The sequence below is a fragment of the Branchiostoma belcheri genome, unplaced genomic scaffold (genome assembly GCF_001625305.1).
Source record: "Branchiostoma belcheri isolate BF01 breed outbred unplaced genomic scaffold, Haploidv18h27 scaffold47, whole genome shotgun sequence".
Classification (NCBI taxonomy): Eukaryota; Metazoa; Chordata; class Leptocardii; order Amphioxiformes; family Branchiostomatidae; genus Branchiostoma; species Branchiostoma belcheri.
This window is the reverse complement of record NW_017804098.1, coordinates 1,251,197-1,264,833: the sequence shown is the minus strand read 5'-3', so window position 1 is coordinate 1,264,833 and position 13,637 is coordinate 1,251,197. Positions and strand designations below refer to the sequence as shown.

General features: G+C 37.3%; 2 protein-coding genes across 3 annotated transcripts in view; one reads left to right on the top strand and one right to left on the bottom strand.

The window, feature by feature from the left end:
- Positions 1-1,738, top strand: part of LOC109479189 — a 33,190-nt gene extending 31,452 nt beyond the window's left edge. The window contains 2 exon segments of the mRNA XM_019781080.1: positions 1,289-1,430; positions 1,685-1,738. Of these exon segments, the coding sequence (XP_019636639.1) occupies positions 1,289-1,429 (141 nt within the window). The 3' untranslated portion in view covers position 1,430; positions 1,685-1,738.
- A 6,763-nt stretch (positions 1,739-8,501) lies between these two features.
- LOC109479167 (zinc finger protein 239-like) lies at positions 8,502-12,935 on the bottom strand. Of its 2 annotated transcripts, none has more exons than XM_019781053.1 (2): positions 12,857-12,935; positions 8,502-10,588 (listed from the first exon to the last, which is right to left on the bottom strand). In XM_019781053.1, exon 2 carries the CDS (start codon positions 10,500-10,502, stop codon positions 9,588-9,590), a length of 915 nt encoding a protein of 304 aa, XP_019636612.1. In that variant the 5' UTR covers positions 10,503-10,588; positions 12,857-12,935; the 3' UTR covers positions 8,502-9,587. The 2 variants fall into 2 exon arrangements, with proteins under 2 accessions (XP_019636612.1, XP_019636613.1); XM_019781054.1 differs by lacking the exon at positions 12,857-12,935 and adding an exon at positions 11,591-11,686.
- Positions 12,936-13,637: the final 702 nt, after the last annotated feature.

Sequence of the window (13,637 nt, the reverse complement as noted above, 5' to 3'; positions counted from 1 at the left end):
TTTTATACTGTTCATCCGTAATCTTGTTGTTTCCCTTAAGTCGTTTCAAAATGGCCACTAGTTTCCTCTTGTATCTTTGTGTCGGGTCCATAGACAATTTCTCGTAAGTTTTTTCGTCCGCTAGCATATCACTCACCTTCTTCTCATAGTCTGTTCTGTCCATCACTACCGTCGCCTTCCCCTTGTCTGCCGGAAGGATTAGCAGGTCTTTTCTTTTCTCAGTTCTTTCAAGGCATCCCTTTCTTGTTTTGTAATGTTAGATTTCGGGGGTTTCGCTGTTCTCAGTATCCCAGCTCTGAAGAAGCTCTGAAGAAGGTGTCTGACAGACACCGAAACGTCAGCGAGGTGAGACTTCTTTTGGTTGTGTATAAAGAATTCCCATATCTCTTAAGTTTTACCAACCTGATGAAACTATTTTCGGAAATATATTATTAGCTCTGACGTCATATGACATCATAATTACACCAAAGTTATTAAAATTTAATTCTATTACTACACCATTCTCTGAAAACTTGGTAGACATACGATGAGTGCATAAAAACATATAAAAACGGAAATAAGGTAATGTATAAGAACGCCAGTGTATCCATTATGATCGAAAGCCGGCTGGGGTCCGCGCGGACCCCAAAAGAAAATCAGATATAATTTTTTTATAAATGGTACAAACGGAGTTTTCTGCACTGTATTGAGAGACAACTTTGTGGGTGACAATTACCTAAAATTTCAGAAAAAAATCTTTAGAAACAAAAAAGATATTACAGAATATATAGTGCTGAGGTCCGCGCGGACCCCAGGTGTACTGTTTAGGGTTAATTATGTACATCTCTCTTAGCTACCTACACACCAAAATCATGAAAATATGTTGTTCCTATCTGGACTTATTTGCTTTTGAAGATGTCGCCAGAAAGTCCCCTGCAGTTCCAGAACAAGCTGCTAGGGGTACTAAATCCACACCACTTATTCATGACAGGAAAAGCTACCTGTCACTAAAAAGTCAAGACCATAGCATGTTCAGGACGAAAGATACAAAAACCGGAAGTTCTGCTGCAGTACCAAAGTCATCCACCTGGAGGCCCATATTTGACCTTAACCTTTGTCTTCCTAAGACTTACCAGCATACCAAATACCATCACAATCAATAAAGATGTTATGAAGTTATGCTAACTACAAATGTGCGGAAACACAAACTCACACACAGACTGACACACACACACACACAGACATGCCAAAAATAATACCGCAATTTTTCATGGAGATAATAAAGCATAGTATGATGTGTTGTTTACAGGTCTCTGGGATGACTGTCCGAGAGGAGATCTTCCGTTGGGATGATGAAGATGACGATAACGAGAACCGCGTCCAGGGGGCGTATCCGTACGATGATGGCGGAGGCCGAAACCACCGACTTCACTACTGTTACTATTCGTAAGGTGAGTGGCATTAGTTTTTTTATGTATTGGTCCAGATACAAGGTAGAAGTGGCCGGATAAATCAAAATAAGTAGGTAACTAAGTAAGTAAGCTCCAGATTATCCAGGAATGCACAATGATTAACCTCCGATGACAACTCATATCTAGTTTTAATCCATACAAACAACAGCTTCCGTTAGGATTAGACTTGGCTCAAAAGTCATTTTCAATGATAACTCTACGTTTTTACAAGAGTGCTGTTCCATCTGTTTTAGGTCCACGGGATGGTGGCATTGACCTCTGCAAAGGACGCATCAGAAAAAGATCACCGTAATTGGGCTAACTATAGTCCTTCTTTAGAGCGTACAACGTTTCCTTTTCCGATAGAAATTAAGAGGGGGGTTAGGAAATGCCGTCTAAAATTAAAGATTAAGGACCTATCCGTTTTGCTTGATCTATAGCACACCATAAACCCCGTGTTTCATATCTAATATAATCGGTATTTTTTTAGGTTATATAGTAATGATCCACCCAATTCTTTTTAGATGTGCTGAGTTTGAACATACATGTATACCGTGAGTAGTAATGGAGCCAGTTTAATGCAGGAACTATAGAAACCATCTTCTTCAGGTTTTCATTTAAAGGGCTGTTTTACGTTTGAGCCTTGTTAAGGGTTAGTGTGGGAATAAAGAGAATATGATTATGTAGTTTTTGAACAGATGTGAAGTAACGGAAACAAAATAGAAATCTAAAAATCTACCTACAGTTTATTTGCACTTTTATTAAACTTCTAGTTGAATAGTACCGGTTAAACCATTGAGGCATTCAGTCCACTAGTATACAAAAATAGGCCATAAACCACCCACTTTTAAATATGTATGTTGCCACACAGTCAGATAAGGCTGTTTTTGTGATATCTACCAAAAAAGATACTGAAGATGTGCTACCAGCATTAACAATATGGACATCCTCATTAAATGGCTTTAAACAACGCCGACTGATTTTGAAACGTATATAAATTGTTACATGTTCGGGTGTGTTAAGATAACATTCTTTTGCCAGCATAATTGCCTTTTATCAAAACTATTCTGGGTACATCACAATAGTGGAAAGAAATTTCTTACTGACAAGCATCATTTATATCCCATGGGTTACTTACCATTTTGAGTTCTCGTTTTCTGGACAAACTATGCTCCTTTTTGTTTCATTTCATTTTCTCTTATGGTAGTTCTGAAAGAAGTGGCATATTTTGGGGTCGGCTGCAGCTTATTCTGTAATTGCAGGAGCGAGAGACGATGCATCGTCGTGATATATCTAGATGGTATGCATTAGTTTTACACATTTACTCATATATTCATAGCAAAGGTAATTAACTATTAGACCCCAGACCTGTACAGTTGTATGTCTTACACTACTGAAGACGAACATGTTTTTCCAATACATTCGGCATGACTGTAGTCGACAGTCTTTGCCTCATAATTAATATCATTAAAAGACTAAAGTCTACAACTCTTTCACAATTAAGAAAGACCATCAACTGTATATCTTTGAGGTCGGGAGATGTGTGCTGTTTGTCATTGAGACTGGAGATGAAAAAGTTTTGTATGTTCCTTGGTTATTCAAGAAACGCAGTTTTGCTTTTTAGTTGTTCACTCTGTAAAAGTTCGGGTCTGCACAGTCAAGTCGTTGGATACTGCACGTTGGATAATTTCAGTATTAACTAAGTCCTAAAGACACAGGATTGACCGAAATTGAAATTAAAGAGCAGCTTAATTGAACCTGCAAAATTGAGAGACAGGATTGTTAAAAAGTGTTAAAAAGTTGCAGTTAAAACCACTTGGTTATGCAACATTGATGACATCACACAAATAACAGCGTAATTTCCTTTTTTCTTTTGTTCTAATTAAAAATAATGAGAACACGTAAGACCGGTTTGGCCTGTTAAAGTCAAAATATAAACAAAAAACTCCGTAAGTCAACACCTTCGGTACGAAATACAACACTGAAACAAAAAGAAAAACGGACCATTAAAGCACGGTAGAAAAGAATTTAAGCGTAAATTCAAGATTTAAGCTTCAATCACAAAAGACCAATTGCATGTCTGTATTTAGAGACAGAATGTTTGTTCACCATCTGTCTATCAATGTGTGCACCACCTGATGTTCATCATTGTGACCCACGCAAAGATTTTATCATTAATCTTTTAATGTATTTACTCATATATCCATCTGTTAGGTAACGTTAAGTTAAAATTAGACCCCAGCCCTGTACAGTTAAATGTCGCGTTACAGAAGAACAACATTCTTTACTATCATCTTCGTTGTTATGAAACGGTAGTTAACATCAGGTTAAAGGCATGTTTATGGAACTTGGATGAAGTTCTTATGTAACATCTATGTGTAAAACATAGATTTAAGTCTACAAGAGTTACACGGCCTGTAACGTAAAAATCATTTAATGTACTTCCGTGCTGTCGGCAGATTTTAAACGCCATGTTGCCTTTGTATCAATATTAAAGGCTACTTGATTTTGATGAATGATATGATATCGAGTGGAAACACTGAGAGAGGGAAATTCTTTAGCGATCTCTGTGATTGGGTAAATGATAACCAGATCACTAACCTGTTAGCAGGTGGAGATTTCAATGATTTAAATGATCGTGAGTTAGATAGGCAATCAAAACACACATTGAAAACACCCACAGGTGGGAATTCCTTGAATACTTTTAAAGCAAAACTTACTCCTGGTTGACATCTGGCGGAAATTCCATCCCAAGAGGAAACAATTTACTTGGAGAAGGAAGAATCCAGGACCAGTGGCCTCCAGAATTGACTTCTGGCTTATTCAAAAATCTCTTGTCGAACACGTTTTACAGTGTACCATAAAGCCTTCCATGAAATCTGATCATAAGGCCATCTTTATAAAACTGCAACTAAACGAACAAAAGCGTGGGCCAGGACTCTGGCGACTAAATACATTATACCTTTTCGATCAAGATTACATGGACGGTGTTGAAAATTCTATTTTAGAGGTTACTCTGGAACACAAAAACTCTAATATTTCTAAACAGCTCCTATGGGAACTTATCAAGAAACGAATCAAGGAATTCTCCATTGGCTTCTGTAAACGGAAGGCCGCCTTAATGAAACAAGATCTTACTTACTTAGAAAAAAGACTACTAGAACTAGATTATAAAATAGATGAAAACTTAGATGAAACAACTTTAAAGGAATATATTACCGTAAAAACAGAGATTGAGAAAATCTACCAATTAAAAGCCAAAGGTGCTCAAATTAGAGCACGAACAGAATTGGTTGAAAAAGGGGAAAAATCTCTTTCTTACTTTCTCAACCTTGAAAAATGGCAAGCCGCAAATAATAATATCACTAAACTAACTGATGGTGACACTGATGTCACCGATCAGGGGAAAATCTTACAGCTAGAAAAATCCTTTTATGAACGTTTGTATACAAGAGACAACTCAGTCTCTGACAGTGATATTGACATGTTTCTAGATACTGTTGAACTAGAATCTAGCCTTTCTGAACATCAAAGACTGATTTTAGAGAAACCCCTGGAAAAGGGGGAATACTTTTGAGGCTTTAAAAAGCAATGAAAACTAATAGATCCCCAGGAATTGATGGACTTCCTGCAGAATTCTATCTTAGATTCTGGAACAGCATTGGAGATTTTGTTTTCGATGCTCTAAAAGAATCTATGAAAAAAGGGATGTATGTCCCCGTCACAAAAAAGAGCAGTCCTTAAACTATTTTTAAAAAGGGAGACAGAAAAGATCTCGCCAATTGGAGACCTATCAGTCTCCTTAATACTGATTATAAGTTGCTGGCAGCTGCCTTGGCTAAAAGACTCCAAGCAACTCTCCCAACTCTCATCTCACACGATCAAACAGCTTATTTGAAATCTAGATTTATCGGTCAGAATGTCCGTGTTTTACATGATGTTATCTTCTTTTGCAACCATTATAACATTCCAGGAGCTATCATCTGCCTTGATTTCCAAAAGGCTTTTGATACAATCAATTGGAACTTTATGTTTAAAACCCTTGAGAAATTTGGCTTTGGACCGAACTTTATCTCTTTAGTTAAAATGATATATACAGACATAGAATGTTGTATAGCTAATTTTGGCTGGAAGACAGCCTTTTTCCAGCTCCAGCGTGGTATCCGACAGGGTTGCCCACTCTCTGCCCTTCTATTTAATTTAGTCGTAGAAATACTAGCCCTGAAAATTCGACATAATGACTCGGTTAAAGGTATTAATGTTAAAGTTCATGACCTTGATTTTGAAATTAAGATTAGCCGGGTCGCCGACGATACGACACTAACATTATCTGACGACCTTTCTATACGCACGGCTCTTGATATTGTGGATTCCTTTAGTTTAGTTGCAGGACCTAGATTAAACTTAGGGAAATGTGAAGCATTATGGGTAGGATCCTTTCAGAAACGTAAAGATAAACCTTTCGGCATTACATGGCCGGAAACGCCCATTAGATCCCTAGGATTGCACTTTAGTCTTTCAGAAGAGGTATGCGAATCTTTGAATTGGAACAAAAGGATATGTAAGATTGAAAATATGTTCCAAAGGTGGCAGAAACGTAGATAAACTCTGTATGGAAAATGTTATGTTATAAAAACTTTAGCTTTATCTCAAGTTGTCTACAATATGTCTATGATTCCAACCCCAGAATGGGTACTTAAAAAAATTCAAAAACTAGCCTTCTCGTTCCTTTGGGATAATAAACCTGACAAAATAAAACGTACAACACTATATTCCAGCTACTCAGAAGGGGGAATCAAAATGGTTGATATATTCTCCAAATGTAAAAGCCTACAAGCGGCCTGGGTAAAGAGACTTATACAAACAGATCACAGTAACATACGAAGATGGCAAGCAATACCTTTACATTTTATTACCAAACTTGGAAGACATTACGATATTTTTAGATGTAATTTTGATGTTAAAAAAAATACTCTACCCCTGACTAAACTCCCACCCTTTTATAGAGAAGTGGTTCTAGCCTGGCAGAAACTTGGAGGGGGGAAGGGGGATCCTGTGAAAATATACGATGATAGAATATGGTCAAACGAAAATTTCAAGATAAAGATTCGCAAGGAAAGCCATATGATATGGATCAATTTATGCAAAATACCTATTGAAAAGCTTGACACCAAATTTTTATACTCTCTTTGTCTGTCTACAATTATCACTATACCTTCCTCCCAATCTTACTGGGACAGTCTTTTCCCGAATCTTAACTGGAAGAAAATATGGGAAACACAAACCAGAAGATTAAAAGAAAATAGATTAAAAGAATTCAACTTTAAATTACTGCATAAAATACTTCCTTGCAAGTTTTTATTGAACAAATGGAAAATAGTTAATACCCTAGGAACCATATACAGTCCCAAATGCGACATTTGTAACCAAGATGAAAACTATGTTCATATGTTTTTTGAATGTAAAAGGATCAAAGACTACTGGGGGGGAGTTAAGCACTTGCTTTCAGAAAATGATATTACTATAGACACAAATACGATAGCTTCTGTACTATTTGGAGATAATTTTTATGTCACCTTAGCAAAATATACAATTTATGTATCTTGGATAGCATACAAGGATCATCCTGAGTTATTTAGAAAACACAATGTGCTACATTTGTTTAGGACATTCACTCATGATTACTATTCAGAATGACAAGAATAAGACTCTCTACTCTGTCTCTGAAAGAGAAATAAGATAAGCACACACNCAAAAAAATANGTTTTATGTTCGCAAGACTCATGTACTTCATTAATTTATTATGCTTATATGCTGACATATAATTTGTAACATACATGTGGAGAGAATAAAGTGCCGTGGCGGACACGGAAATGTAAAAAAAAAAATATCGAGTGGAAACACTTTAGCAGTAATGTTTACCTTCAGGTGATCTGATATGAGCACGAACAGTGGCAGACGTATGAAGATATAACTGATGTAAAAGCATCATAAATCAGAAGATCTGTAAAGCAATGCATTACTCATATGGTAATGATGTTTCCATACCCGAAGGAATATACCAAATACCAAACGCTGGTAAATGAGTCTGTACCAATGTTATACTTGCTCACACAGTTCGATCTGCCGTTCATCATTGAGACTGGAGATATTTTTTAAGGGTTAGGTTTTGTATTTACTTTGCTTATTCAAGAATATACTCAGATGATTGCAGCTGAATATGTCTTTGCTCATAATTGTTTTCGTTGTCAGAGTATGCATGGTTGGTTGATATCTTATGTATGTTTGTGTATATGTGTGAATATATATGTGTGTGTGTGTTTGTTTGTGAAATCTAGATGTAATAATAAAGAAATTAACCCTTTTTAACAAAACATGTAAACACAATCTAAACCTGGCCATAATTTAGTAATACATAATCAATATCTGCCGATGTTTTTCTTTTACTTGAGTAAATATGTCACGAATTCGATTTCTCCTATCATGGAATGCAGCAGATTTATAAAGCTTCGTCAGCAATTATGTAAATTAGATCACAATTTGCATCATTGTAATTAAGTCAAGCATCTTAACCCTTGTCCTGCTGGCATTCCAGGCACAATATTTTTCAATAACTTCATGTCTTAACTAGATCATAGACTCCCAGTTTTTGCCCTGCAGTGGCATAGCCGGGATCCCAAACAGTAGCTTCATATTCTAACTTAGTTCTTACCATGGATGTGTAGGCTTTTGTTCCTACATGTTAATACCAAAAAGTCAGTTAGTTCGATTAGAATGCCATTTATCTTGTCTTTCCTACAGAAATCCGGGGTGTAAATGTCTTTTTATTCCATCCCATTTGATGCAGCTGCCATGGGTATAATAATTCTGGCACTGAAGTTCTAGCACAAAGATATACAGACAAGGAGAATTTAAACCTCATTGATAGACGACTAGTTGGAATGCTTCAGTCTACCATAGAATGCGTCAGTCTACCTTTTTTTTTAACATAAAACATGTTTTCCTCCAATTTTAGTAGGCACAGTTGCAAAGAAAGTATAATTTATAATGAAGTAGATTAAAAAAACAACATTTTTTTTAATTAGTAAATTTTAATTCACCACAAATCTTTAAGGGTTCTTCTGATACAACAAAATACTACTCGTGGACAAGTTAAGGCTAATAAATGCAAAAAAAGAGCATGAAGTTTAGCAAAATGCAATGTTGATCTAAAACTAATAGCACAATGCGCACAGCTGCTTTAGTTTCACTTGTTTGTACTAAATCCAGGCTTGTAAAAACTTAGTAAAAGTGCAGAATGCAATAACTTTAAGAACTAATTCATATGTGTTACTCGACTAATGCAACCCACTGAACAGAAACAGACAGAATCAATACTTTCATAATACCGGGGCATCTCTATACTGTAAAATCTACCTGTATTATCTACAGCTACTGTAAATCATCAGGATACATGTACTGAACTCATGCGACATGCAAAAACTTCAAGATCTAATTAAATATGTGTCGATAGACTGATACAACCGAACTGATCAGAATTTCAACTTACAATATTGATAAATTCACAATCAAAACAGGTCTCTACTTTACCATCCAGCTCTATTACCTACAGTTAATGCTAATTACCAGACTACATGTATTATTTAATATGGCTTATTCTAAGTTAGCATTGATACTTAGATTAGTTAGCAATAGAAAGTACCACCTTACTGTTTAAACAAAGTGATATATACAGAGACATTATAAACGACGTCTTACTAACTGATACTAGTCAACCAATCAGAACATAGGGCAACGAAAGTACAAAACGTATATCTTTACAGCAACTCTAAAAAGATCATTTCTACCGCTAGTGTCTACAGCAAGACTATTTAAATCACGACACATTTTTCGGCGTATATGTGCTACTAAATAGTACCTTGTCTATCACAAAAAAATGAGCAATTTTCTACTGTTCTGTATTTAAAAGAGAACTGAAACACACGTTAACATTTTCTGCTCACTTTAGGCTCACTTCAAACGCTGAAAGGGGGATCGGATGGAAACGTCTCGGATGGGTTAACCGTCCCCAGTCTTTATATATAAAGACTCAAAACGGTAGTAATCGAAAATTTACACTTCTGGTCACATCGACAGAATTGGCGGTTCACTGTTAGTCTACACACAGACATGTCTCTTCATATTGGATGACTGGTTAAAACCCTTGCCGCATCGATCACATTTGTACGGTTTCTCACCAGTGTGAATTCGCATGTGACTTGCCAGATTGCCAAGCTGACTAAAGTGGTTGCCACAGATCTCACACCTGTAAGGTTTTTCACCGGTGTGAGTCCTTATGTGTTGCTTCATGCTGTTAAGCTGACTAAACCGCTTGCCACACTGCTCACATGTATGGGGTTTCTCACCAGTGTGTGTCTTCATGTGCTCTTTAAGAGTACCCAGCCGACAAAACTGTTTGCCGCACTCCTCACATCTGTACGGTTTCTCACCAGTGTGCGTCCGCATGTGAGTCTTCAGCTGACCTAACACACTGAACTGTTTGCCACACTCCTCACATCTGTAAGGTTTCTCGCCGGTGTGAGTCTGTAGGTGTTCCTTTAGGCTATGTCGTTGATTGAACTGCCTGCCACACTCCTTGCACTGGAACGGTTTCTCACCAGTATGAGTCCTCATGTGAGCCTTTAGATCACCCAATCGATTGTACTGCCCGTTACACAGTTCACATCTGTAAGGTTTCTCACCGGTGTGAGTCCGTGCGTGTGCCTTAAAACTCGACTGAAAACTAAATCCCTTGCCACAATCCTCACATCTGTACGGTTTCTCACCAGTGTGAGTCCGCATATGTACCTTCAGGTGGCTGAGCCTTCGGAATTTTTTGCCGCAATCCTCACATCCATAAGGTTTCTCGCCCGTGTGAGTCCGTATGTGCCTGGTCAGCTCTGCAAGTTTGCTGAACCACTTCTTGCACGTCTCACATCTGTGCCGCATCTTCTTCGTTTTATTTTCCGTTTGTGGACTGTTAGAATCACCTGTTGTGGACTTCATCTGTATTGCCTTGCTGTTAGAAGCCATATAAAACAACGAACCCTCTTGTTCTGATCTGACTGTTGCCTGATTTTTTTGCTGTTTTCTATGATCTATGATCAATTGGCTGTCACCTGTGTGAAAAGAAGACAATTCAATGGTAAGAAAAAATCACCACAAATAAACCAAAAGCATGGCGCATACAAGTGGGTTGAATGATTAGTACTATACTACAAGACGTTTAAGGAGTTAATTAGCCAGGCTTTGATTGGAGCCAAATTGTAGAAACTGCTAATTATATTTGCTACCAACAATAGTTTAAACTTTAGCGTCTATACCAGGCATAAAAAGCGATGAAAATACCCCTAAAAGCTGATAATATGCCAGAGGACTTTTCTATGCTAAGGAAATTTTAGCAGCCAGCATACTCCCAGAGATCAAACAAAAACGACGCTATGTACATGAATTACATTTGAAAGTGCATAAGGTGTTTCAATTTTAGTTAGCTTTTCTTGAAATACTGCTATATTCTCCAAAACGTCAGACAAAAGATAACACGAAAACAAAGAAACAAAAAATGGTTCAAGCAACAGGACAATAAACTTGAATGTGCAGACAACGATATGCACTGCCATTTTTCCGAGATGCCATCACGGACCAGGCAACTGTGTTTGAAGAGAAGACATGTTGCAACTCAAAATGCTAACTATTGTCACTGACTGTACAGCTGTATTTTGACTTTTGCCACGAGAGCCCAACTGACAAGAACATTCATGGAATCTCTAAGAAAGCGGGACAGCCTAGGCCTATATGTGTATACGCCAATCCATAATCTATCAAACTGCAATGTTTTCTACCTCCAAACTATATGGAGGTAGAGTTTATGTTACAGCAAAATATGGTTTTCCTTGTGTTCATGTTCATGTTTGGGGAGGGTAATACCATTTAAAGATATCACCAAACTCAACTTATATGGAGTTAGGATTTGCTGCAAATTATATCTGTTAAAAACTCAACACTTGGACTATACATAATTGAACGATGGTCTACCAACCGTTATAATTACCAGTGTACCTACAATAAATAACTTACTGCAAAAACAACAAAGTCAACTCTGCATCATCAACTGCACTTACCGAAATGATAACAGCACGAACAAAATCACAAGAACAGCACCGTTTCTTGCGTCTTCAGAGTCGAGAGTGATAGAATCAAAGTGGCCAAGTTTTTTATACAGGTACTGAGTGTGTAGTAAAACTGGTTTGGCTGGTTTACACTTGATTATAGAACATAGCAAAGAATACTGCTTCTTACACAGATTTGCATTTTGAGAGTTAAGACAACATTATGGAAGAGTGCAAAGCTTAGCAAAGAAACACCGAAAAAAAAATGCATTGCTGTTATGATTAGAAACCCAAATAGAGACGTTTTTAATCACTTGGTCAAAATCAATCCTTGCAATACTTATGCAGACTGTAACATCACTAATTTGTACGGTCTATTAGCAAGCATAACATTGTTACTTTACCCCGTGGGGTAGAACTCGACAACCTCAAGTATATAATTTTTGTTTAGATTTGTGCTGACAGGGGACCTTTATGCCTAGAGCTCTCTTTGTTACGTTTTTTATCTATTTTAAAATTCTGGATATTACACGTCTTTAGATATATATATCTTTAGATATAACAAAACGTTACCGAAGCACGTCATCTTTGCATTAAGAAAAAAACACGATATAACGCTGCGTACTTCTATTTCTTTTATCTCTGGGAAACCTCATATAACCTGTGTATTATTTGGATTGGAGAAAAGTTATTTTGATTGAACAAAAAATATCGGATCAAAAGGACAAAAATCTGCATAACCCTCTTCTCTAAGTAGGTGTCTTACGGTCAAAACATTATCGAGAATGGACAAAATCTCCAAATATAACTATTGATCAGTGGTGAGGAAAATATGGGGACAAGTGGACAAAACATTCAATTTGACTTAAATATAACCTCTACCAGGCATCGCGAGCGGCTGAAAAGAGAATATATTGGTCAAGTAGACCGAGGTTTCAAAGCTCCTTGAATAGAAAGATAACAATATTAGGGGAGTTGATAACGGAGTACATTTGCCTCCTTCCTTTTGAAGAAATTCCTTAAGCAACTCCACCGGTATATGTTATCTATTTACCAGATTTCTACTGTTTCTAGTAAATTTCGAAGACTGTTAGAGGCTAGTTTTCATTATGATTCTGATGAATTTTAGTTACACGTATGCAAACAACTCACGATAGTCTGCACTTAAATTTTAGCTCCATGCTTCAAACGCATCCCACAAAATATGTACAGTGTCAAACAAATGTATGATCGCTCGGCTATGAAAGGCAAATGTGTTTAAAATGGTGACAGACTAACCAGTTTGACGACTGTCCAATTTGCTGGTTACTGGAGAGAGGAAGAGATCTAAGCAGCTCGACTGGTTGTCAACGCAACTGTATTTTCGTCGACTGTTTGCCTGTTGGTCGCACAACGCAGTATCCATGGGCGAACGTCAAATAGTTCGGGCTTAGAAAAAAGTAGTGCTGCACAATACTTGTAGAAAGCTGCAGAGATTCTTTTATGCACGACGGCGAAGTTAAAAATGTGCTATATGGCAATTGAATGCGGCACGTTTGTGATGGTATAACTTGAATTATAATGTTTGTTCGGCCGGGGTCGATTGGCGCATTGATACTAATACCGCCAAGTATTGTGAATTGGCTGCAGTTCACATGACCTCCGCATATGATAGCGCCATATGAAACTATTCTACAGGAAAACGAGCCAAAAAATATGAGTAGACTCTCACATATTTTGTAGATTGTATCTTTCACCTAATGTCATATCAATTTTTGTAGCCGGATTGTGAAACCTACTTTAAATTTTAAAGCGTCTAAACTTCTCTTATTGGGTTCCTTATCTATAATCATTTTCAATAGGGCGAAGAGTGTGTTCTCCTACCTCCAAAGGGCTCTCGTAACAGGCCAATCCCGGCCTGTAGAGAATGGTTACCGGGCTAACTATCAAGGTTGATGGATTGCTTGAAAAATTTATCCAAACATCTGCTTGGAGACACTGACGCGAAAGCCGTGAACTTTAGGTCAACGACCCCAGTGAGCTACCGCAACTAAACGTAATAAAGTACGATTACTGATAC